At 36.3% G+C, this 24,102-nt stretch overlaps 1 protein-coding gene across 4 annotated transcripts in view; it reads right to left on the bottom strand.

Moving 5' to 3' along the window:
- LOC114650673 (leucine-rich repeat transmembrane neuronal protein 4-like) overlaps nt 1–24,102 on the bottom strand; it is a 651,592-nt gene that overhangs the window by 138,869 nt on the left and 488,621 nt on the right. For 2 of the 4 annotated variants that reach the window (XR_007934190.1, XM_051923483.1), the window contains exon 3: nt 4,173–4,229. The exons of the other annotated variants lie outside the window; for them this stretch is intronic. Coding sequence is in view for 1 of the 2 variants with exons in the window: in XM_051923483.1 (XP_051779443.1) it covers nt 4,173–4,229 (57 nt within the window). In the remaining variant the exon portion in view is untranslated. The remainder of the gene's footprint in view (nt 1–4,172; nt 4,230–24,102) is intronic. 4 annotated transcript variants of the gene reach the window in all.

Below are 24,102 nucleotides of genomic sequence, written 5' to 3'. Positions count from 1 at the left end.
GACATCCACATATCATATATGTTAACAAAGTGTGTTTTATAAGTTTACATGTGTTTAAAGCATGTGGGATGGGTATTTTAAGGCTTAAATTATAAAAATGTTTATTTATATGGTCTTTCTATATCGCGGATTTTCTCCTGTTGCTGATGGGTCTGGAACATAACTTCCGCGATAGGCGGGCAATCACTTGTATTTAAAAACCCACGAAGTCGTGAATCCGCGAAAAGTGAACCGCGAAGTAGCGAGGGATTACTGTATATATAAATAACAGAAGCTATCAGTGTGCTAAACTAAGGTAAGAGTTCAATTAAAGGTAGAAATCCGACGGGATGAAAGCCTGCAGATACACTGGGGTCCATGACTGAATTTGAGAACCCCTGTCATAGGAGACATATTGGATAGGATTTTTAGTTTAGTTGAGAAAATTTGCCTGCATCTGAAATGTATGGTTTTGAATTGCTCTTTTGGTGCTGGTTACTGTTTTTAGATTATTTGTTCAATTTTGTAATTAATCTTCAGCGAATTAATAATTCTTGTGTTTTTGGTTGTTTAATCCTTTTGTTTTTTTTCCATTTAATTAAGTTCATTTTGTTTCCTTTATTTGATGTATAATGTAGTACTAGGGTGTTGTACCGTTAGCCATTATGAATGTAGTGAAAAGTCAAGCAAAATGACACATTTTATTGGGTAACTAAAAAGATTACAATATGCAAGCTCGCCCTGCGGTGGGCTGGCACCCTGCCCAGGGCTTGTTTCCTGCCTTGCGCCCTGTGTTGGTTGGGATTGGCTCCAGCAGACCCTCATGACCCTGTAGTTAGGATATAGTGGGTTGGATAATGGATGGATGGATATGCAAGCTTTCGAGGCAACTCGTGGCCCCTTCTTCAGGCAAGATGCAATCATATGTGATCTTAAGTGGCGCAGTGGTAGTGCTGCTGCTTTGCAGTAAGGAGACTGTGGAAGATTGTGGGTTTACTTCCCGGTTCCTCCTTGTGTGGATAGTGCTTTGAGTACTGAGAAAAGCACTATATAAATGTTATTAATTATGGTGGCTGTTTTTGAGTTCTAAGAGGGTTTTGTTGGTTTTGGATTTTCTGTTAGGGGTAACATCACAACAATGGCTAGCCAATGTAAGAACAGTTATAACAGAAAAACTTCTTCAAGACCCTTCTTCAAGTACACAGACTGGAACTGACCTGACCTTGTTAACCCCAATCTTGTATGTGCTAGTTATTGAATCTCTTTGAATGTACTGTATATTGTGCTAGCATTAAAGTACTACAATTAAATACATAAATAAATAAATTCATATATTTACTGATTGTAGAGCCCGTATACATTTGCTTTTCCTTTCAGAAACCTGATGGTAACATAAATAGCCAATTCTGTAGATTGCGTTTGTAACTGGCTTTTTATTGATATTTCACTTTTTGCTTTCGCATTTAAGGGTGGCACAGTGGAGAAGATGTTAGTGCTTCTGCCTCACACATTCAGAATCTTCAAAGTAGTAGTGTTCAAAGTATGAGTATTCCAAGATGTGTGTGCTAGTGTGACTGGTGACTGTAAATTGACCCCATACAAGGCAAGTGTGGCTGTTTGCATGAGTGTGTTTTGCATTGGTCTAGTGCCTCATCCAGGGCTGCTACCAACTTTGTGCCACATTCTGCCAGGATAGGACCCAACTAGATATTTTTCTAGATTAGGGCAACACGATATGAAAGAGGTATAGACAGACAGATTTACTTATTTATGTCAATTCATAAATTGAACACATTAATAACATAAATGAACTGTATATTTCCATACTGTTACCATAAGAGTCATTTTGGACCTTTTCCCTTAGTGAGCAAAACATTACTGTAATTTTACTAATTAAGAATATTTAGTAGCTGTCAGATAGCACTGGATATAAGCAATGCACGCTAATATTTAGTACCTGTTAACAAACACCACATTTAGCAAGGGTCAATGACATTTTGTAATAATTACAGCATGCACAGTTCAGTGAGCATTATCAACAGAAATGCAGAGGCAGGATTTTGGATTAATTTTAGTGATGTTTAATACTGATTAAGCTCTGTCGGGATCAGGATGAGTCAACATTTAATATTAATTGGATGGTGCAGGTCCCTCAAGTGTGAAAGATTTCAGTACAAGTTGCAAGATGCAACGGATATCATTAAGGAGTACAATTTTTTTTTAGATATCGTGAAGATCAAGTAAGGTTAATAATGAAATGTTTGTTAAAGCATTTCTTGAGATGCGTTCCCTTACAGCTTAACCAATTAAGTATAAATGTGAAATGCATTTTTTTTGATTTGCTGGGAAAAACAAGACATTTTCCTAGATAGTCCCATCCAATTTTCAAAAGACAGCTGAAAGCAGCAAGAAAACAATGCATCATGTTTCTTTTCAGAAGATACAGCCGTCTGTTCTGACAATTCTAACCACTGAAGTGAGCCACCAGTCCCTCTGGTCGAATGATTGCCGCAGCTGTGCTCAGCCTGTCAGATTTAGCTGCCTTCTTACAGACCGTACATCATGCCGACTCCGAATGGCTCACTGAATACCTAATGCTTAGAATAATGTAGTAATTAGAGTGAATGTCCACTATCTTAAGTGAGTGGAGCATAGGGCCACTTACGCTGTCATCTTCTATATCTGAGCTCTGACATCTTTATTGAGTACCTTGAATAAATGTCAGGAAAAATAATTATCCATCCAATTTAAAAAGGTACTGGATCTTCATGCCTTGGGTGACGAACAGAGTATTTAATTATAAAAATGTAATTCAGTGACGTTTTATTTAGTTTAATGCCCCAGTTTGCATTTGCATCTGAAAATCTTTACATTAATACTGGAGGTTTAACCAGTAAAAAAAAATGTTCAATGCATTTGGATTTCTCCTTGGAGAGCTTAACACCCTTGCTAATTTAGCATCAAGCCAACCATACTGTATGATCTAACTCATTGCCCTCTTATATCTCCACATTTACATTAACCACTTGCTGTTTACTGTATTTTAGAACTTTCCAAAATAACATTATCAAGATCAACAAAACAATAAGAATTAACTGGAACTGAACCATTCATTGCAGGAGTAAGTTTAGGATTTCCATCTTTTAAAAATCCACTCCACCAAAAGTAGACACAAAACTTCTCTTACAGTCATTAAGTGAAAAACGTTTCACTATAGGGTATTCTGCAATATTGTTTTCTGAGAAGGAAAACCTTTCGAAATGCATTAATATAAATCTACTAGCTGTGCTACCCATATAACATGAGTTGAAATCTAAGTAATCAATATAGACAGCAGCATTAACATTTGTAGTGCACCATGCAATGTATACGTCTCTGTTAGTTGTCATTTGGTACAGGATTCATAAAAGCAGTGTTAATGTCTGTAGTGTTCCATCTATTGGAATGACAAATGCAGTGTGTTTGTGATGCAGCATCTTTTGGAATGACAAAGACATGGCAACCAAATGGACACAGAGGCAAACACCTATCCCTTTACTAAGGTTGATTAGATTTTTGAACAATCAAACATAATGACATGATGACCCGTATATTACCAACTTTTTACTTGTTAGTCATAGTTTACTAATTCTGCTTCTAAGACAAGAAAATAGATACATCTGTCTGATGCCACTGTGATAAAGGAGTTCTTCTAAATTGTCCAAGTATTCTTGTCAAGTACAAAAAAATGCAAGGAAATTAAATGACCAGGATGAGTCATCTGGACTATAAATTACAAGGATGCCTGCTCAGTCAGTACCACTCACTCATTGTATGACCCTCAATGGGTCACTTAAATTGATGTCTTTGCTTTTCTACACAACCCCATTAACACTGCTTATTTGGCAGACAGTTTTACCCAAGGTAACTTCCAGAACATGAGTAGGATACATTACATCCATTATCTTGTAGCACACACTACCTGGACAGGTCTTCAATTCCCCTCACTCTGAGAGAGGACTGCTTCTCTCTGTGTGTTTTTCCATATTGCAGCTATCATCAGTGGTAAATCTGGACTACTGTATATTTGGGACTGTGCTCATACTTTTGAATGGTGTGTCTTTATTTTTGGTTATTGGGGAGGAAATTATAAATAATCTATGTATATTTCTTTTTGTTAATTTCCCATTTAATAAATTTGATAGGATTTTTACCTCAGTATCGAGTGCTTCTCTGGGAGGAGTATGCATGTCAGACCAGGCTGGGTAGTCCTATAAAAAATAAATAAATCACTGTTGAATCAGTGTGAATCACATAGGCCCAGGGCCACTACAGCCTGAACCTAGTCACTTCATTAAACAGCAGCCAGGAACCAATAGCTATTGAACGTGCATTAGGTAAAAGGCAGGAACTGCCCCTGGATGGGACAGCACTTCATTACATGACACAATCACTCACATAAAAACCATCTCACCTACACTGCTTTAATTTCAAGTCATCCTATCCTGCACATTTTTGGGATGAAGGAGAAAACTGAACAGACAACAATGATCCTTTAGCTAAAAAATTTTGGTCAACATAAAATATGTCTAAAGCTATGAGCATTTTTTATTACAGGTCATTCTGGAACACATTTTAGGGGCCCATTTGTGTCACATTTGTGCTACTTTTACCCAAAGCAACTTAAACTAAACCATCAGGATACATTAACTTTATTACCCTAGCCCACTTTAAAAATATTCTGGTTCTATTTTATAAAACAGAAAAAAGTCTGTTGTAACAACAGAGTATCTTTGAGTTTAACTGTAAGCACTTTCCTGCGTACGTTTAGAATACAGTATAGTACAAGTTTAAAACAATTGTAATTGTACAATTGATATAATATGTGGTTTGTTCTGTGGCACACTATATGAACATCCTGAAGGTTTCCAATTCAATTTCTGCAATGAACGCAGTATCATGCCATTTATCTCACACAGGTATAATGGAGAATTTCTTTAAAATTACTTATATATTCTCAATTGCATGTAATCATTTTCAAGGTTTCAATCACAGCAAACACGAGTAAGGAATTAACTCAGAAATAAAATGTTTATCCATCCATTTTCTAAATCTACTGAATCATGTTGGGAGCAAGACCCTATGGTTTTATACAAAGCTTAAAGTAGTCTTGGATGTGACACCAGTCCATTACAGCTCAATTTCATATACACTGGGCCAATTTCATATAATACATGCGTCTTTGGGATGATTAGGAGACCACCATAATAGCAGAAAAGTTGCTAAATTCATATGAGAGCAGGGTTAACCACTGCACATTCTATCCTTCTCTGAAATAGAATTATTCGCTGACAGTTCATTAATTGATATATTTATGTATCTGAATCCATTAAGATGTCTTATACCATCAATGAACATATAGTATTCATTATATATAATTTTTATCATTAAAAAAATCAGTCCTAATATTTCTATACATTTTTTTTATGGGAAGTCTTTTGGGGACACCTCTCCTTAAACATATGCCTTTCATCAGACACACATATTCTTTTTCATGTGGAAACACAGTGTAATACAACTGCTTTGTTTACCTATTCATACATTTACCAGCCTTTGGGGATATACAGTTCACAGTTACAATGCACCTGCAGCCAGGACTAAGGTCCACTACCTTACTTTCAGGATTTAACCCTTTAGACTTTCTATTGGGAGTGGTCTCTATCTCTCATCAAAACTGACCTAGCTGAGGAAAGAACTTTCCAGCTTTATCGGTAAAATAGAGCAGATGTGCAGGCAGGTTTTAACAAATGTTAAGCATTATTCAAATAGACACATAAATTAAAGCAAAATAAAGTGTGGCACTGAACACATACAACTTGGTACCGCAAGACGTTTACTGTTTTTCATCATCTTATCTCTGATATTGCTTTAAGTGTTGACATTAACTCACAGCATTCTTGGATCGTTCTCTGTCTTCTCCTCTGATCAGCTCTTTCAATGAACTTATTAAGCTCAGTGCCATTATACAAAGTTCATAAAACTAAACTCATTTTTCCAAAATCAGCTGCTTTAGCTAACACTTGTGACATCATAAATGTGACCCAACAGCACAGCCTACTTGTATAATTTAGAAACAGCTTAACATGCATGCATTATGGTAACAGGCTTTCATTATACATTTGATTTAAGATGGTTCTTAAGCCAATCCACAAAAACATGCACAGTAACAAAATAACTACATATTACCATATTACACTTCCTACTTAACCTAATCATCAGAATAATCAGGTGATTTTGAAGCAAACACAAAAGCATTAACAGACAAGTACAATTTTCTTTATCCAAGTAACAATGACCTGTTTTAACAGAATGGCCTGTTTTATAAAAGTCCACTTTTAAAATACTACAAGAAATGTTCTGCTCTTTCCTCCAACAACTTTCACCCTAGATTCATTTGGTATAGTACCTACACCATCAAAGTCATTCCAATTAACTTTCTCAAGTTATTATGAAGGAAACCACAATGCACTCAACACCAGCAGACGCTGTTGAGAGAGCTGCCCACCATGACCTCGTGGTTGGTGCTGCCATCTCTCATTTGAACCATCTTACACCATAATGATGCACAGGTGATCACAAACGGTAGCTCAGAGTCAGCTAATGCAACTCGGGCATGTCTGAAGGCTCTTTCAAAAGCACAAACTTGTTTTGTTTTCTATTCATTGAGTCTTCACTTTTCTTCAGTTTTGCCCCTGCTGTTTCATTCTTAATACTATATAATATCCTGTTATATGATATTCTTCATGGAGTTATTAGTATTTTGTGTTTCAGGCACAGCCACCTAAAGAGAATATGAAATTTTGATTGGACCATAAAAAAGGTATATCAAAGAATTAATTGTATTTTGTAAATAAAACATTTCTCTTTTGCTGCCCAACAGTGTTTTATTTATTTAGACACAAATATCTCAATATATTTAAAGGTATGTAGAGAAGCTGCTCTATACAAATACACACTTTTCAATTCAGTTACTCATATGTATGTTAATAATATTCTTATTTTTCAAGAAAGAAATACAGGTTTATAGAGAACACCACAAGAGAAAAAAGATTTCCACGTTTTATAGCTGGTGTTCAGTCATGTGGATGAAAGGTGTGAGTAGCCTTTTACTTGAAATGCTCACCTTAAATCACTCAAAATCTGTGATCCAAAACTCAGGACTATTAAAATCTTCTAAAACTGATGAAGCAGAATGCAACTGGCAGAAGTATGGCTTGAAAGGGCTATGACTAAAAAGTCTGAAAAATATTGCTGCATACATGATATAGTATAGTCAAGATATAGCTAATAGTTCCTAACACCCTTTGCAGGCTCAGCCTGTATCCATGAAAGAAGTGTCATGTTTTATGGAAAACAAAAATAGTTTTGAACAACACTGGCTCAATTTCAACTAGATCTGAAACGGAAACATAGTTCTGTTATATGTATTTAATTATAAAGCAAAATATGATACAAAATGTGCAGAAAAATCTTTTTCTTTATGGTTCTCAATGTAAGCTCATTTGTTTAACTTTACATGCAGTGCAATTGCTAGATAACTCCCAACTGCTACTTCATCTCAGACACTGACTAAAATGACTTAGAGACAAAAGGAGAGAGTGAAAAAGAGAAAGAGTGTGTGAGAGAGAGAAAAGAAAAACATGACACTAAATGAGAAATGAGAAAGCAATAGGCTCTCAATAAGAGCACTACAAGATTTCCTATTAGTGGTCGCACCTTTAGAATGAAGCTACAAAACAAACCAATGAAAATAAAAACAAATGTTACCCATAACCCCAATTATCAATCACTAATTAAACAGTAAGTCTATACTGTAAGCACATTTAATATCTAATCCTACATTTTGTGGCAAAAATATCAGTATACCTGCATTTGTATAATTTTTAATAAAACTATAATGGAAAAACAGCAAGGTCGGATAAATAGATAATTATACAGATGGGCTCATATAAATGGCCCATGAGACCCATGACATGTATGACTGAACTGCCATGCTCAGCTTACTAATTGTAAAATGCTTTTGTGGTAGTAGATTGTGGTAACAAGCCAGAAATTATTCAGTTACATTCTGTCAGCAGCAAGAAAAGAGACAGCTTTGGATTTCTGGTGTTAGCCTATCCTACACTCAAATTCCCACTGGGCTAATCTGGACCGGCCAATTACCCTAGCATGCATGTCTTTGGGGATGTGGGTGGTACAGGGACAACTCACACAGGATTTAAACTCAGGGTGCTGAATCCATGACCATGAATTAGTTTGAGCAGGTGTGTGGATATGTGTATGTATGTTCCAAGTTAAAGTATTATTGGCTCCCATCTTCCATACAGTACTATTGTGAATAACTTGTAAAAAAAATAATTTAGATTTGTGTAACAATATTTTGGTTTCGATGAAAGTAGCTCATTGTGAGTTAATATGTGTGTTGTTGTAATTCCTGTTTATATTTATCTTTTCTTGGACATTCCTGAATCTTTAAAAATGAGTTTCATTTTTTTTTATAACCCGCAATCCATATAACCCACAAAGCACCGGAATGGTGCAATGATGTCATCTTCAGTGTGATTATATATTTTATATTATATAGAAAATCTTGCAGCTCTTGTTAATTCCAAGATTGAATTTATTCTTCAAACTGCATGCTTGCTTTCTCTTGTGGATTTTTAGGTTAAGACTTTTGCTTTGTACTTTGATTTTTGTGTTAGTGTTTCTGGTTTTGTAATTTCTCTCTTTGATCTGTGGTTTTGACCTTTGCTACTTTTTTTTGATCTCGTCTTTTCTCTCGGTCCTTCCTCAGTACAGTCAGTACAGGTATTAGGGTCCTGTAGTATGTGATCTCTGCAATATGGCGAAGCCCCATGTTTCTCTTGGTGCTAAGAAAGGCTATGGTCCCTTGCAGTCTTGTAGTAGGCTTAAGTGAATGGAAGAAGAAAAATGTTGTCAAAATACCGTTGAAATAATTCGTAATTGTTAGGACAACATTAGTTATTCATAGAAAAACAAAAGTAGTGCAGGTGTTCATCATAACAGCAACACTGGACAAAATGTACAAAACAGATATCGAGCAAGGTGCCAGTTTACCATAAGGTACTCTCAGTTTACTGATCTAAAATCACTATTTTCATTCTCTCCTTCATATATTAAAAACACAGGATCAGAGTGATACGATCAATGCCAAAGAGTTCTCAAAGAGAACTTTGGGATGAGCAAAAGAAAAACAGATGTGAGCCTGTATTTTGAAGAAGAGGGAGTAAGTTTCTGTAGCACCTCTTAAAAAGAGGCCTGTGGAAGTTATCATGTGGGGTTTTCACACGAGGCAATTCACTACCTGTCAGTTGTTTTTGGAACTGCAATAACCACTTAAAAAATAAGTCTTTAATGACTTGGGGGGCTATAGGGTAATAAGGCAGTGAGCAATTGAATTGTCAAAGATATGTGTAACATTCCTGCAGGATCAACTTTATTTGCCAATCCATTATGTTCATGACTACCAGATGAGGATTGTACAATGGGCATAACAAAAATGCCAAAAACTAGAAAGAGATAGATCATAATAATCTCTAAACTTTTCACTTTTGCTAAGGCAAATATAACTAAGGAAGATTGTGGGGGAAACATTTTTGGCTTTTGTGAGATTGTGTGGTCATCCTGACATATCACAGTATTTGGAAATTGTATATTTGATATTTGGATGTGAAAGTGGGACAATGCTGGCAGTGGGGCTTACTTGTCTATAATGAAGAAACTGAAAGGTCAAGTTTAATAATGCTTGACATCACTGTCTCGGTTCCAAACTAGACTCAGAACACCTGACTACCTTGATATGGCATCAGGTCATCTTTTCTTTTGGAACTAAGGACCACTGTAATCAAGGTGGGTGATGACACAAAAATAGTGCGACATGGACAGTACTTCCCATTGTGTAGTGCTAGGTCAGGAAACACCTTGTTGTGGGTCATCTTCAACCACAGTAGCTAATTGATTCTTCTGCTTGTTAAGAGCAGTTTGTTCCTATGGTTTTTAGAGGATTCCGTCACCCATCCCATTCATAACACACCTGTTTTATAGTACACTACTTCTCTTTACCAAGTTATTGCCACATAACTGATGGATTATTGCTTCTATGGAGGACCAGTTAATTACTTTTTGGCAGGATATGTTTGATCGACTAACTGTGTTTGACAAGTTGCCATTTAAAGCCACTTACATGTTCAGTCTTGCTTATTCTCTTTCTGAAATGCACACAGATAATCCACTCCTACTTATAACTGCTCACTTGTCTGCTTGTTTTAAAGAATATTCTGTGCAATGATAGATGAGAAGGGCCAGGTATACTTAATAAAGTGGTCACTCAGTTGTACCCCACCTAACTGGGTTTACCAGTTTAGTAGCTGGCAAAGATTCTACATATTGTGAACATATAAGTATATATTCTTTTTTAATAAAATAAATCTGCCATTTTCTGAAGAGCTCTACATAAAAATAATGCTTAGGACTCATAAAAACACTATGTCTTTTTATAAATCCACAAATACATACCTAACTACTGATTGAAAAATCCCCTTTCAACAATACACACTGACTTTGTTCAGCTTTTCTTAAGCAATGAGTCATCCTTTTTTTCTACCTCCTTTGTCCTTTTTTCATCCTCAAGTAGTATACAAATAATATGATTTTGATTCATATTAACTGTAGCCTGAAAGAACATCATTATTTTTTAGAATAAAAGGAGCTTCCTGTCATATTGGTTGTAGGGATGCCTAAAACATTTATTTCAGTCCACCATTGAAGATCTACTTGTCCTGCAGTTGTCAAAGATCAATCGAATTAAGGCAATTCCCTCATTATAGGATGTTCAAGCTATGTTTTAACACCATATCAGGCAATCCTGAAAACACTCTGCCTACTCCACAATATTCCTCCATGCCCAAAGGTCACAGCTCCCACCCTGGCTACATGTCATGGCACACTCTAGTTTCAAAATCCTAGGGCTGGCTTACTGAAAAATCAAGGGGGATCACCTCTGATTGCCTTCAAAAGCTGCCCACGCCACATGCATCAGCCAGTCCGTTTTCATTGGCCTCTAATGCACGCACAGTGTAGCTCCTCAGTTCAAACAAGTATGGATAATGAGAAGATTTGGTGGATTAACGTCGCAAAATGCTGCTATTATGGACTGCTTTTGACCATCAGTTTATGTTCTCTAACTAAATATAGCAATTATAGTATAATGTTGCCGCCTAGTCACTTTATTGGCAAGTTCATATTTTAGTTTCTTTTGTAATTTTACTATATCAAGCACGTGACATACTGACATACTGAGTAATATTTAAATTCTGAATATTTATACCTTAGTGCTGTTAAGAGTTGCATAACTGCTTTGTCAGCTGTCTTTATTCAACAGAGATTTGTACAGAAATAAAATAAATATACAGTTTATGAATAAAAATGCTAAACATCCTGAGACCCTGAACTGGAGAAGCAGGTTACAAAAGGAATGGATACAAAACAACTGAGACATGGCTGTCCTTCTATTGTTATTAAGCTAGTCCTTCTAAATGCTTCTCTGGTCTCAAATTCCAATTGACGCTTGTTCCCCGACCATTACAAATGCAAGGTTTTTGGCTTTTGGAGTTCACTATTTAGCCTAACTATTAAAAATCACTCCTGATTCTACCCATAGTCCCTTGGAATGCTTTTCTCCCTCAGGCAGATCTTAGATATCTGTGGCATTTGGGAGCTTAACTGTGTCACAATGTAATATATAGGATAAACAAAACCTTCAATTTAGAATTAAAAGCAACATCTTCAATTAAACTTGAACAAAATAGCTCACTACTGGAGTAAGGGTAAACAACTTTGCTATATCTGTTCATCAGATCGCCTTAATGACAAGCAACACCTAGATAACCTTAGCTATGGTACATTTATTTGACATCTTTTGCTAGCGAATATAAAACAACGCCATTGCCTTTGAAAACTACCAATCCTAATTAAATTCTAATTGTTTGCATTATGATGTGTACTTGCTAATAATCCATTTGCACATCCTGATTTAGAAGTCATAATGAGTTAAAATCAACGTACCTCATTTTCTTTTCCTGTCTGCTCTTTTCTTTGTATCGCTCAGCTATTAGAAACTAAAATTAAACTGCAAGAACTGAATCAGAAGTTCACTGCAGGAACAATACTGCAGTATATACTGTGCATTACTATTAGATCAACAGTGGGGTGCTTGAAAGATTCAGAAGCCGAGCTCTGAGGAGCCATCATATATTACAATACAATGTATGAACTGGCAATCACACACATGGAGCTGTTAAGTGATCAAAAAGACTCTGGGAGGTCATTCTACTCTTCTACTTCAAAAAAGAATAGTTGGAAAAAAAACTGCTACATAATGGAATGAGCTGATGAGCACTGCTAATATTGATTTGTGTGAACCATATATTCTCATACTCTGATGAAAACACAGGCTGCATTACCTTGTTGCAGATGCCAATATACAGTACTCCCTATTAAAGGTGATAGTTTGAGACAAAGCACCAATCAGAAACAGGACTTAGCAATGTTCCATCTCTAAGATGTGTTGTTATGCTGGCCAGTCCATGTACACGTATAATAGTACATCAATGTTTAAGCCTCTGAAAGGAATTGTGATCTCATCATAGTCCTCTGTGGTTTATCTTTTTACTCAATAAGTTACATTTTCTTGTTGAATCCTATCAGACTCTTTTAACAGATTGCAGTGCACGTTGGTGCTACAGTCATCTGAAGCTCAGAAACTTTATATCCAGTGATTCAGTTTCCAACCTTTCTCAAGTTATGCAACAAAAGATTTTATTTGACAAATTCTTGAGACCAATAGTATGGTACATTATAACAACTGTGCTCACGCTCAGAGGACGGCAGTCTCGAATCAGCGACACCAAGACACACTTACCTTTAAATGTCTTCCCTCACTCCCCAATACACACACAAATTTCTGAAAAAATTTGAGCATCAGTAGGCTTTGTGCCCTAGGAACCAAGTTACCCGAACTATCGCATAACATTTCAGTAATTATTAGGGTATTTACGATTTGGCTCAAAAACTAATCAGCACATTGCCATCACATAACAGGTTTAAGTTTTGAGTTTGGTATTTTTCTGTCCAGCCATTTTAGCTCTAGACCATCCCAAGAAACTGTGCTACACAGACACACACACAGACAGACACACACCCATCCTCGAGATATAAATGTTTTCGGTATTAGGGGACCCTAAAACATTCAGATCCATTGAAAACTGGAGTTTGAAATGTTTGATGAATCCAAAGCTTTCACTCCTCCTCTATAGATGATAGGTTATGGTGGGGGTGGGTGCAAAGCAAAAAGATAAACATTTCAAAAATAAGGTTTTGTAAATGGAAATTAAATATTTAAAAAAGATGACATTTCAATCAATCCCAAAATTCCCGATCCCAAAATAAATACTAACATATACAGTGATACATATAAGCCAGAAATCAGTCCCTGACCTCCCTTGCCTTAATTGCAAAACATAAATAATTACAAAATGAAGAACAAACAGGGATACTGCAGGTTATGAAAAATGGATGAAAGCTGGCAAATCCAGGAGATCAAATAAAAGCAGATAACACAATTCAAACAGGGCTATTTTGAAATAAAAACCGAAACAATCTCACTGATGAGTCCAGAATGCAGACTGACATTCACGGTTAGCAGATGTTGAAAAGTCCAAAACAACTTACTGCCATGTGTAACTGGATGAAAAGTACAGATGACTGTTCTTTCTGGTGAATGACAGCAATGTCTGTGATACTGATTGTGATCTCTGTCTTTTTCACTTTGTTGAATGTCGCAGTAACCTCTCTTTTTTAACTTACGCAACCTGGAACATAAAATCTGCACCTTCAGGGAAAAGGTTAAATGTTGCTGTTTGTGACATCCTTGCTGTTTGCAGAGGTAAACACTTCTTCATGTATATTTAAATATACAGGGGGAAGGACAGACATACAATTCACTTATAAACAGAACAATCACAATTGACATTTTATGCAGGTCCCGTTACGACACATCTGCAGTATTGAGGGAGTCAGGAATACCTTGGATGTCATGATTTGACTAGGGCTTTATCCCTGGATTTAGGTTCTTTTCTATTAATTTGTTTATTTTATAGCTTTTTACTAAGTATTTTGTGTTTTATGTTGTTACATATATTTCTGTTTTCTTTCATCTTATATTGTTAACTAGTATTTACTTGTTTATTAATTTTGCTTTGGCTTCTTTTGTTGATTCTGTTAATTATGCTCCTTGTTTCTTGTACACTGAAGGTGGCTGACACTGCAGCTGGTGACCATTCTCAGTTTACATAAGGCCTGAAATACATTAGCACTACTGCAGAGGCATTAGCTTCTGCTCTTGTTGCTTGGTTCCCTTTCTTGGTTTCCTTTGAGACAGCTTAAGTTTTTCATTTTGATTTTCTGAGTTTTGAATCTCTGCCTTCATCCATGGTTTTTGATTTTTTGCCTTCTGACTAATTGGATTTATTTGCTTTGAGACTAATCAGCTGTTGTCAGAGAACACAAATTAAAGTTAAATGTTATATATGATCTTATTTTCTAATTTAAATGTACTGGTATAAATGTCAGGATGTCATAGTTAAGCATAGTTTTTAATCTTACAATTTCTGATTAAAGCTTCCATATAAGAAGTCTTATTTCTTTTGAACAGGTATCACCTATGACTCTTAATGATTAACTATTTTGGGACTTGGCATAATATAAGAGGTGTGTTTCTGGACAATACCACTTATCTGTAAAATGATTGGTGTGTTTGAAATGTTTCATAGCCATTATATGTAAATGATCCTAGTGGATTAAAGGAAGCTTTTTGTTAGATTTGTTCAGTATGCCATGCTGCATTAACAAGAGCATGTGGTACCCCACCTGTAGGTGAAAATAAAGGACGTCCATGTGTGGAGTTCATATATAATGATGATTCAAGACTTCTTTATTTGCTAAGAATTTTCCACAACAGTATACTGTCTTCTGTGGGCTGTTTGCCACATTGTTATCTAAAGGAAATTTTCCATTCTCCTTGACAGCTTCTAGCCAGCACTTGGTCACAGTATCAATACTGATTGATTTTTTATTGTATTCTAATGACACTCAGTGATATTTGTCAATAAACCAAAATAGTAATTCTTATATAGTGTTTGCTATTTAGCTGAAATTTTGGAATAGAATATATGGTATTTCTTTAAATTTTTGAAAAAAAAACCATCCAGTTAGTGAGTATGTAGGCTGCAAAAATAATAGATCTTCCAAGGGATGGCAGAGGGTGGCCGTGGCCACTGTACAGAAAAATTCTGGACATCCCGTTTGCACTCTTTAAAAAGCCCAATAAAATAGCTAAAGTTTAATTTTTGCACAGTTGTATTGGCCACAGTATTACCAGTTTTATTACAAGAATGCATATTTCTTATGCCTTGTGTCCTCCCCCCACTACTCGTTTTTGCTTTACGGGTCATGGACTTGTTTGTGATGGGTCACCACATTATTGTGTAATAAAATTAACCACGTTTGTCCAAGCATGAATTATGTGGTGAATGATATACTGCCCTCTGTTTAGAGTACTATTTACTGCAGTCGTATGCAATCTCAGACTTAAGCCTATAAACAACATTGGTGACAAATAACACAGAGCTTTCATTTCTTTGGTGTGAACATATAATTTATGTTCTCTACGACAATGCTACTGCTCACGCACCCAGTTTAACAGTCAAACTAAGAAGATACTTAAAAGAAAAAGGGAGACGGACATGTGAAGGCACCAAAACGTTAGTCTGAAATGATGAAACGAACATATAATTGACACAGCACAATTTTTTGGGTGTTTTGTGGGGGCCAGTTAATAGGAAATGGCTGGGGGTGTATAAAGTGGTGTTCCAGTGTTGTACGATAAATGCAGTTTCAGTGGCCATGTTCACCTTTATGGCATAAATTGGATCCAAATCAGCAAAACAAGATCAATGAAGATTGTGTATTAAGCTTAATATGCCTCAGCAAAAACACATTTCTTCTCAACACAGAGTTTTAAAATGGCTTAATTAATATTCATCTACTGGTAGTGTGAAGGACATGTTTGTTGCCATTCACCACAATGTGGGTCTGAATCATTAACATTTCAAACTGAAATTCTTCATCCAAATTTGTCATATCACCTGTGTAAAATACAAATAGTATTGTTTTTTGGCTACAACATTCAACTTTTGCACTCAATTAAAATAAAACAAGGATATGCTGAACAATCTGGAAATTCATTTTGTAGAATGTTTTGCTAATCATTTGAAAATATTATTGTTAAAAAATGTTATTTAAGAAAAGGTAAATAAACTACATCTACTAATTATTTCTGAGTACTATTGCTTACCTAGTACCATGAGTCAAATGCCTAAGTGAAGTGGCCATTAATGCTGCCCTATCAAACATAACATCTTTATACAATACAGTACTGTATAATCACTTTTTTCTCTTTTTCTCTCTGCTTTACTAAAGTTTACACTAAACATTCATACTGCCAGTGGTATACCTCAGGAATCTATTCAGTTCTGAATGAAATTACTGTTTTACTAACAATGCATTTGCTTTCCTCTTTACTCTTCTAGTAATATTTGTGTGAGAAATAATCTTGAATGGACACAGATAAAGTAAAATGACTTTTTTTTATATGGTCTGTATTTTGTGTTTGTTTATGGCTCTGCTGACATTATGGTAATAAACTTAATCTTCTGACATTGCTATGTATTTATTCATTTGAAGAGCTTCGGTAAAAAGACAAATTTCCACCTGAGGACAAATAAATTATCAATCTGTCCCTCTATCTATCTATCTATCTACTGTACTTTTGTTCCTTACCCAGCACTATGAGCCAAGTAACTAAGCTAAGTATCCATTCATATACACCGTCCAAAAAATGGCATCATGTCACACCACCTGTTAGAAGGACTTTAAATCTCTCTGCTTGATTAAAGCTTACGCTAAACATTTACACCAGCAACACTAAACCATAGGACTCTATTCAGTCTTGAATGAGACTTATGTTTTAGTAACAATACATTTGCTTCCCACTTTACTCTTCTAGTAACATTTAAATGAAAAATATTCTTGAGTGGAAATAAAAAGGTTTACTGCTTTATATTATACAGTATGGTCATTGTTTTTGTCTGTGCATGGTCCTGCTTTCAATGTGGTATTAAACCTCTTCTTGGGTCCCATTGTGGTACTGACATGCTTATTTGGGCTCTCAGATCAAAAAGTTTAAGAGCCTCTGCATTTCAAAGTGCAGTGAATGTTGCTGCTAAGAATGCTGGATGGCTTTTCAGTGATGATGGTTTTGCTGAAGTGATTTTCTTTGAATGGTGACTACTTATGATGCTAAGTACAGCTACAGAAGACATACAGTAAGTAACATAATGCTAATTTAGCTAACTTTAGCTAGTTAGTTAGTGTAACTGGCAAGCTAGGTTTAAGTACATTATATAAATTGTAGCAATATCTAATATTAATTATAAGGCTTATATTTATTACTTTTCACACTCGAAATAATTATACATTTGCCCATTCATTTTTGTATGGATGACTACTTGACTGGAAATATATATATACTAAAGTATGGTTGTTTATTAATATACAACAGTTACTCCCAAGTAAACATCTGCTATGTTTTTACTATGAATTAGTTTATAGTAGAAATAAATTTAAAATGAAATCTGGGTTGTTGTGCCTTTAAGTTACCCCAGACCATTAACACTTTTCAATTCATAATTCAGGCTTAATTATATAATAATTACAGTATATATAGAATGCATACTCTTTATCAGATTATAATTATTTAGTACAATATTCATCAGCAGTAGGCTACTGCAGATGATTCTTTCAAATTGCAATCTGGCAAATTGGTATTTAATTTGCCAATAAATGATCTGATTTCTGCTCTCTATACTGTACGTAATCCTGCTATATTAATAACTGTTATTCCTTGTAATTGGCCTATGCTGTAAGCTTTAATCATGCCACCTCATGATATTCACTAACCCTATCTGTTCACCCCACTGAAAATCTTCCAGAGGCTGCCATGCTGCAAATAGAAAGACAAAACTCTCATTGTAAAGGGTTAAATCCTCACTTTATTTAGGTGTTATCTTTGACACTGATCTAACTTTCAGTTATCACATTCACATGCTGTCTAAGAGCTTCTTTTAGCAAATGCAACTAAATCAAGGTGGTTTGTTTTCTATGCAGCGTCAGGCACATACAGGCCCTATAATACCAAGAATGAAGGGACCCTCTGCCATGCTTGGCAGCTGATGAGAGGCAGGTTGGGAGGCAGAGCTGGTATTTCTGAAGAGGATTAAGAGCCAAGACAATAAACACAGTACTACAGCATTAAAACTTGCTTCACCATCAAATGACAAAATTCTAAACGCTGTTCTTGGCTATCAACTTATAGGGCATGGGCAATATAAAAATTTCCTATGTACGGAACAGGTAATATATCTTTTTTGCATCAAGCAAAATTAACTACTTTAACAGCTTACAGTTATAATATTTGTAGTACTAGGGTGTTGTACCGTGTTAGCCATTATGAATGTAGAGAAAAGCCAAGCAAAATGACACCTTTTATTGGCTAACTAGAAAGATTACAATATGCAAGCTTTCGAGGCAACTCAGGCCCCTTCTTCAGGCAAGATGTAATCTTACATCTTGCCTGAAGAAGGGGCCTGAGTTGCCTCGAAAGCTTGCATATTGTAATCTTTCTAGTTAGCCAATAAAAGGTGTCATTTTGCTTGGCTTTTCTCTACAGTTATAATATTTTAAATTGTTCAATTAATATTACATGTTTAATTAATTCTGCCACAAGAATTATCATTAAAGAAAACAAAATATGGTCCCTTAGATACACAGCAAATAAAAGTAACTAAACTAAACTATGACTTATAGCTTGCGGCTGGGGCCATTGCCCGGTCGGGACACCTCCACACTGGGTGGACCAGGTAGCAAGAGTGGCCAGAGTGTTACCTCTCCTGGGACGCTAGATGGTAACTCCCCCTGGGTTGCAGTGGTGCCTTGGAATCCTGCAAGGATTCATGGGAGTTGGAGTGTGGTGCAGCCCTGTTGGGATCCGCAGGCGCCATCAGGGGGTGCTGCAGCAGGAGCTGCTGAGCCCTTATGGGCAGTTCTTCAGCCACACCCAGAAGTGCTACCAGAAACGAGTAATCAAGCAACTACAGCACTTCCAGGTGCTTTATAAATGGAGCCAGCAGCCATTACTAGGAGAGCCACAGTTGGGAGGAAGAAGACAAAGCTTGACCAGAGGTGTGGAGGAGAAGGAAAAGAGTGAAGGAAGAGACTATTGTGTTGGTGCTTTGCTTGTGCTTTGGACTGTGTTGTGCCTGTGGCAAACGGGGAAGGTGTTTCCCATGAGAAAAAAAATAAAAATAAAAAGTGTGTGCCTTGAACATGTATCCCACACTTGTGTGTGTCGGGTTAAGCTGGCGATGCCAGCCTGGTGGGCCACAGACTATATAATTTAAATTTCTGCATTGACTATTTTGTTTTAGGAACTTATTTTTTTAACCAAATTTCTAATATTAAAAATGGTGAATGGCATTAGTCAATTTATCTTATTGAATTTATGTATTCCTTTAGTTCAGAACATAAGATGCAGGCCTTCTTTGAGTTTTAAGCATAAACGAAATAATGGTAGAAAAATTAACTTCAAAACCTGTTTCTCTAAATACTAGAAGCTTGGCATGAATACTATTTTCAGAAGCGCTGTCTGATTTGGATATTGACAAACAAAAAGGAAGGTGAGATCATGAATGATGAGACAAAGCTGAGGCAAAAATGATATAGCAAACTAAAATTATGATAAAGGGAAAGTAATGTCAGATGTCTACTGTACTAAGAGACAACAAATCAAAATTACAGAATTAGTTTTCCAGTCTTCCTCCAAATATCCATTTCAATAATATTGTATGCTTTTCTTTTTTCTATTTTTTTTCCTTTTCAAAAAAAGGGAAATGAATAGGAGCCTGAAAGACAGGGACAGCAAGGGGTCAATACCAGGAGGGAAATCAGTGGTGAACAATTGTGGTCATGTGATGGGAATTAAGATGGTGCCACATAAACAAGGAAAATAAAACTGTAATCAAAAACATCTTCCTAAATTCAAAACCAAACATGAAACTAATATCAGAAATGAAATACAGGTAAAATTCTGTTACAATGAATATCTTTACAACAAAATTTTCATTACAACGAAGTGTTTTTATGGTCCAGAAAGTTTCCCCATATGACATGAGTCTATAGAAATCGCGTTACTATGAAATACATTCAGCAGATACTTTCATTACAACGAAGTGCCCAAAAGACCTTGAAATGCCTGAATGAATCAGCCACACAGTAGTTAGTTCTGTGTTCGCAGCTCAGTTGTGCACAACAATACCCAAACATAAACTCTGTAATTCTACGGTGGGCTGGCGCCCTGCCCAGGGTTTATTTCCTGCCTTGCACCCTGTGTTGGCTGGGATTGGCCCCATGACACTGGAGTTAGGATATAGCGGGTTAGATAATGGATGGATAGATAAACACTGTAATTTTTTTTTCTTTCTTCGAACTTTCCTTGTACTTTTTTCTCACTGTTTTTGTTTTTGGTGGTTTTCACTAATACTTTTTGCTTATTGCTCATCAACATTTGAAAAACATCCATTGGAATTTAACTCATTGTCAGCCTCCTATAGAAACGGCAGACACAAAAAAACGATAACAGTTCATATTAAAAAAAAAAACTTTACATTTTTGCAGCTCTCGATTGCGGCAAAAGTAAAAAGATGTTGCCAGTGAATTCGGAATTTCGCCATTGACACTGTCACCTTTCTTGAAAGAAGAAAAATCTCGGGTTACAAACGTATGCGAACTGCTGCATTTGATGACATCGAAAAAGACGTTTTTATGTGGTTCTGTGATGCTCGTTCAAGAAACATTCCTATTAATGCAGCACTCATTCAAGAAAATGTGAGGTTTCTAAACTCTCTTGGGACCTCCCCTAACTGAACAACATGCCGAAGAGTGTCCCAAAGTGCGATCACCGCATCTGTGGAAGACTGTTTATCTGTTGCTGGGGCAACAGCAGGCTCATGGCTCTACTGCAGCTCACCACCGAAACAAACAGAAAAGATCTCAATAAGTGATGCAAGGAATATTGTAAATGCAGAGAACAGGATTACCCAAAATCTATGAATGTATTTTATGATTGAAGAGCCTAGATGAATATAGATGCTAGTGCTTCTGGTGAAAAGATGTAATTGGCAAATCACAAGGACTATAAAATCATAACATTTTAAACCAAAGCAGTGATCCAGCAGGGAAGTCAATAATCAAATGATGAAGCACAATATGGAACCTAATGTCAACAAATGCCAAAAAGGGTGATGCCCATTGAAAAACAAGATGCTGTTGTGGCATTTTCAAAATATACTGATAAAGAAACAAAAACAATTCTCAATTCAAAATATAAGTAGAAGCATAATTCAAAACATGTATTAAGTCCATAAAAAAACTAATGAAGTTGAAAACATTGTAACAACTGAAAATGCAATATTTTAATTATTATTACTGGAAACATGCCATTCTTTTTCTTTCTTGGTGACACTTTTGGAATAAGTAACACAGAATGGATGAGAGATGATTGAATGATTTGTGGTATATTCAGCATTAGACAATTGTTTGATTTCAACCATTCAGTGATATGCAATATCCATTTAGTCAGTTGGACTCCTTTAGGTCAGGCAGGCTTTGACTCTTTTTTCAAAGGACAGGGTGTCTAAAGGGTGATTGTCTCAGAGCACTAGAATTTTGCCCCCCCCTCCCCCCCCTCCACTGCTACTGGGAGTTCATTCACTACATCCTGACTTAATAGTACAGTGGTTAGCCCTGCTGCCTCATGGGCCCATCGTCCTAGTCTAAGTTCATGGGCTCAGTTGTTGTCTGTGAAGAGTTTGTATGCTCTCCTCCTGTCCATTTCGGTTTTTCTCTTGGTACTATGGTTTTACACCAATATTCCAAACATGTAATTAACCTTGTGGGAGTGTAAGTGATGGTATATTTTAGAGTCCGTCAGCCCTGGGATAGAGTGGTGCCCTATCTTGGTTGGTTCCTGCCTTGCACCAAGTGCCAAGAAAGTCTTTGGTCCCCTGTGATCCAGTAAAGGAATATATTGGTTTGAAAATTATGAAATTATGTTATTTTTAGCTTACCATATTTTTGCATTACCACTATTAGAAGCAGTGTTGTGCATGAACTAGTTTATAAGAGAGCGTTCATTGAACAAGCTCATTTTTCTAAGAACGGCGAACTTAACATAACATATTTGCAAGTGAAGAACTTGAACGTGAGCTACTTCAGTTTTATGTGACATTCTGGATCTGGTTTAGGTCCAGATTAAACATCTTGCCTTACCCTGTAATGTAGGAGTTTTTTTGCCATTTTTTGCCATTTATTTGTATTCGGAAAAAATAACGTAAAATCAAGCAGGCGCTGTCTGTGTCTGCCTGTTTGTGCTTAAGCTATACCGCCGCTGACATTAGCACACAGTGAAGCTCCTCTTTCACTTTTAGGAAAACGTTGTACTTTATGAGGCCACTTTATATTTTTCCCCGTTGGACATGCAAAATGTGACGAGAATTTTGACTGGCAGCATAATAGGTTAATTCGCCTACATGCTGGTTCCACAGTCACCATTTGTGTCACACGGTTGGAAATAGAGCGGTAATTTCTATGTATACTTGCATCTATTTCATTTTTTTTTTTTGACCAGGAGGATATTAGTACAGTGGAACCTCGGTTCACGATCGTCTCGGTACACGTACAACTCGGTTTACGACCAAAAAGTTCGCCAAACTTTTACCTCGGTTCACGACTACACACTCGGTATACGAACAAGCCAGTTTCCCGTGCTGCTGAGAGAGAGAGAGAGAGAGCCTGGGCATGCAGCTGAGAGGAAAGGGGGGAGGGGGGCTCACGTGCTGCTGAGAGAGAGAGAGAGAGAGAGCCTGCACGTGCAGCTGAGAGGAGAGGGGGGAGGGGGGGCTTGCGTGCTGCTGAGAGAGAGAGAGAGCGCGAGAGAGCGCGTGCAGCTGAGAGCGAGCCTGCGTGTGCAGCTGAGCAGGGAGCCTGGGTGTTTGTGTCAGTGTTATTCAATGTTTTTACATTAGTTTACTATTACACTGTGCATTCTATGGTGTAATTAACTATATTTGTGGTTAAAAATCTTTATTATATATATAAATATATATTTACATACTGTTCGTACGGTCTGGAACGGATTAATTGTATTTACATACAATCCTTTGGGGGAAATTGCTTCGGTTCACGACCAAATCGGTTTACGACCAGAGGTTTGGAACGAATTATGGTCGTGAACCGAGGTTCCACTGTATATATGATTATATGTGCTTGTTGCTGGGTATAACTAAATAAAGTGTATTTAAATAAAAAAGTATTCATAATTATTGCATTTTAACACTGTACTAGCCTAATATAAGGCATGCAAAATTGAAAAAAGTAAACTCATGGGTCATTTATTCTCACTCCTTAAAATATACAAAATTAACTGAACATGAACTAGTTCTTGTGAGGTGTGAACTTGCATAACACTGATTAGAAGTATTGATGAACTGTAAAAGTGAAAGAATGTACAAAAAAGTAATATCTATAGTTTCATTTAAAGTGAAATGTTCTTAAATATATACTACTGTAAGGCTAATGACAAGTATATCATATGCAAGTAAATCAAACAAGGAGGAAAATGTCAAAATTTAAAATATTAGGAAAGATATTGCAATAGTTTTTCCTTTGTGTATTACCTACTCTTAACAGTCATTGCCACGTTGACTATAATTGCTGCTTGCAGCTTCCTTCATTAATCCTCAGTTTCAATACGATTGGCTATAGTTTGCACTGATTTGTGAATCCTGATGGCTTATCTAAAATAGTGGCCTCAAACAGAACTTATGAACAATT

Source organism: Erpetoichthys calabaricus, chromosome 1 (assembly GCF_900747795.2).
Source record: "Erpetoichthys calabaricus chromosome 1, fErpCal1.3, whole genome shotgun sequence".
NCBI lineage: Eukaryota > Metazoa > Chordata > Cladistia > Polypteriformes > Polypteridae > Erpetoichthys > Erpetoichthys calabaricus.
The sequence above is the reverse complement of the archived record's forward strand: the minus strand, read 5'-3'. Positions and strand labels throughout refer to the sequence as shown.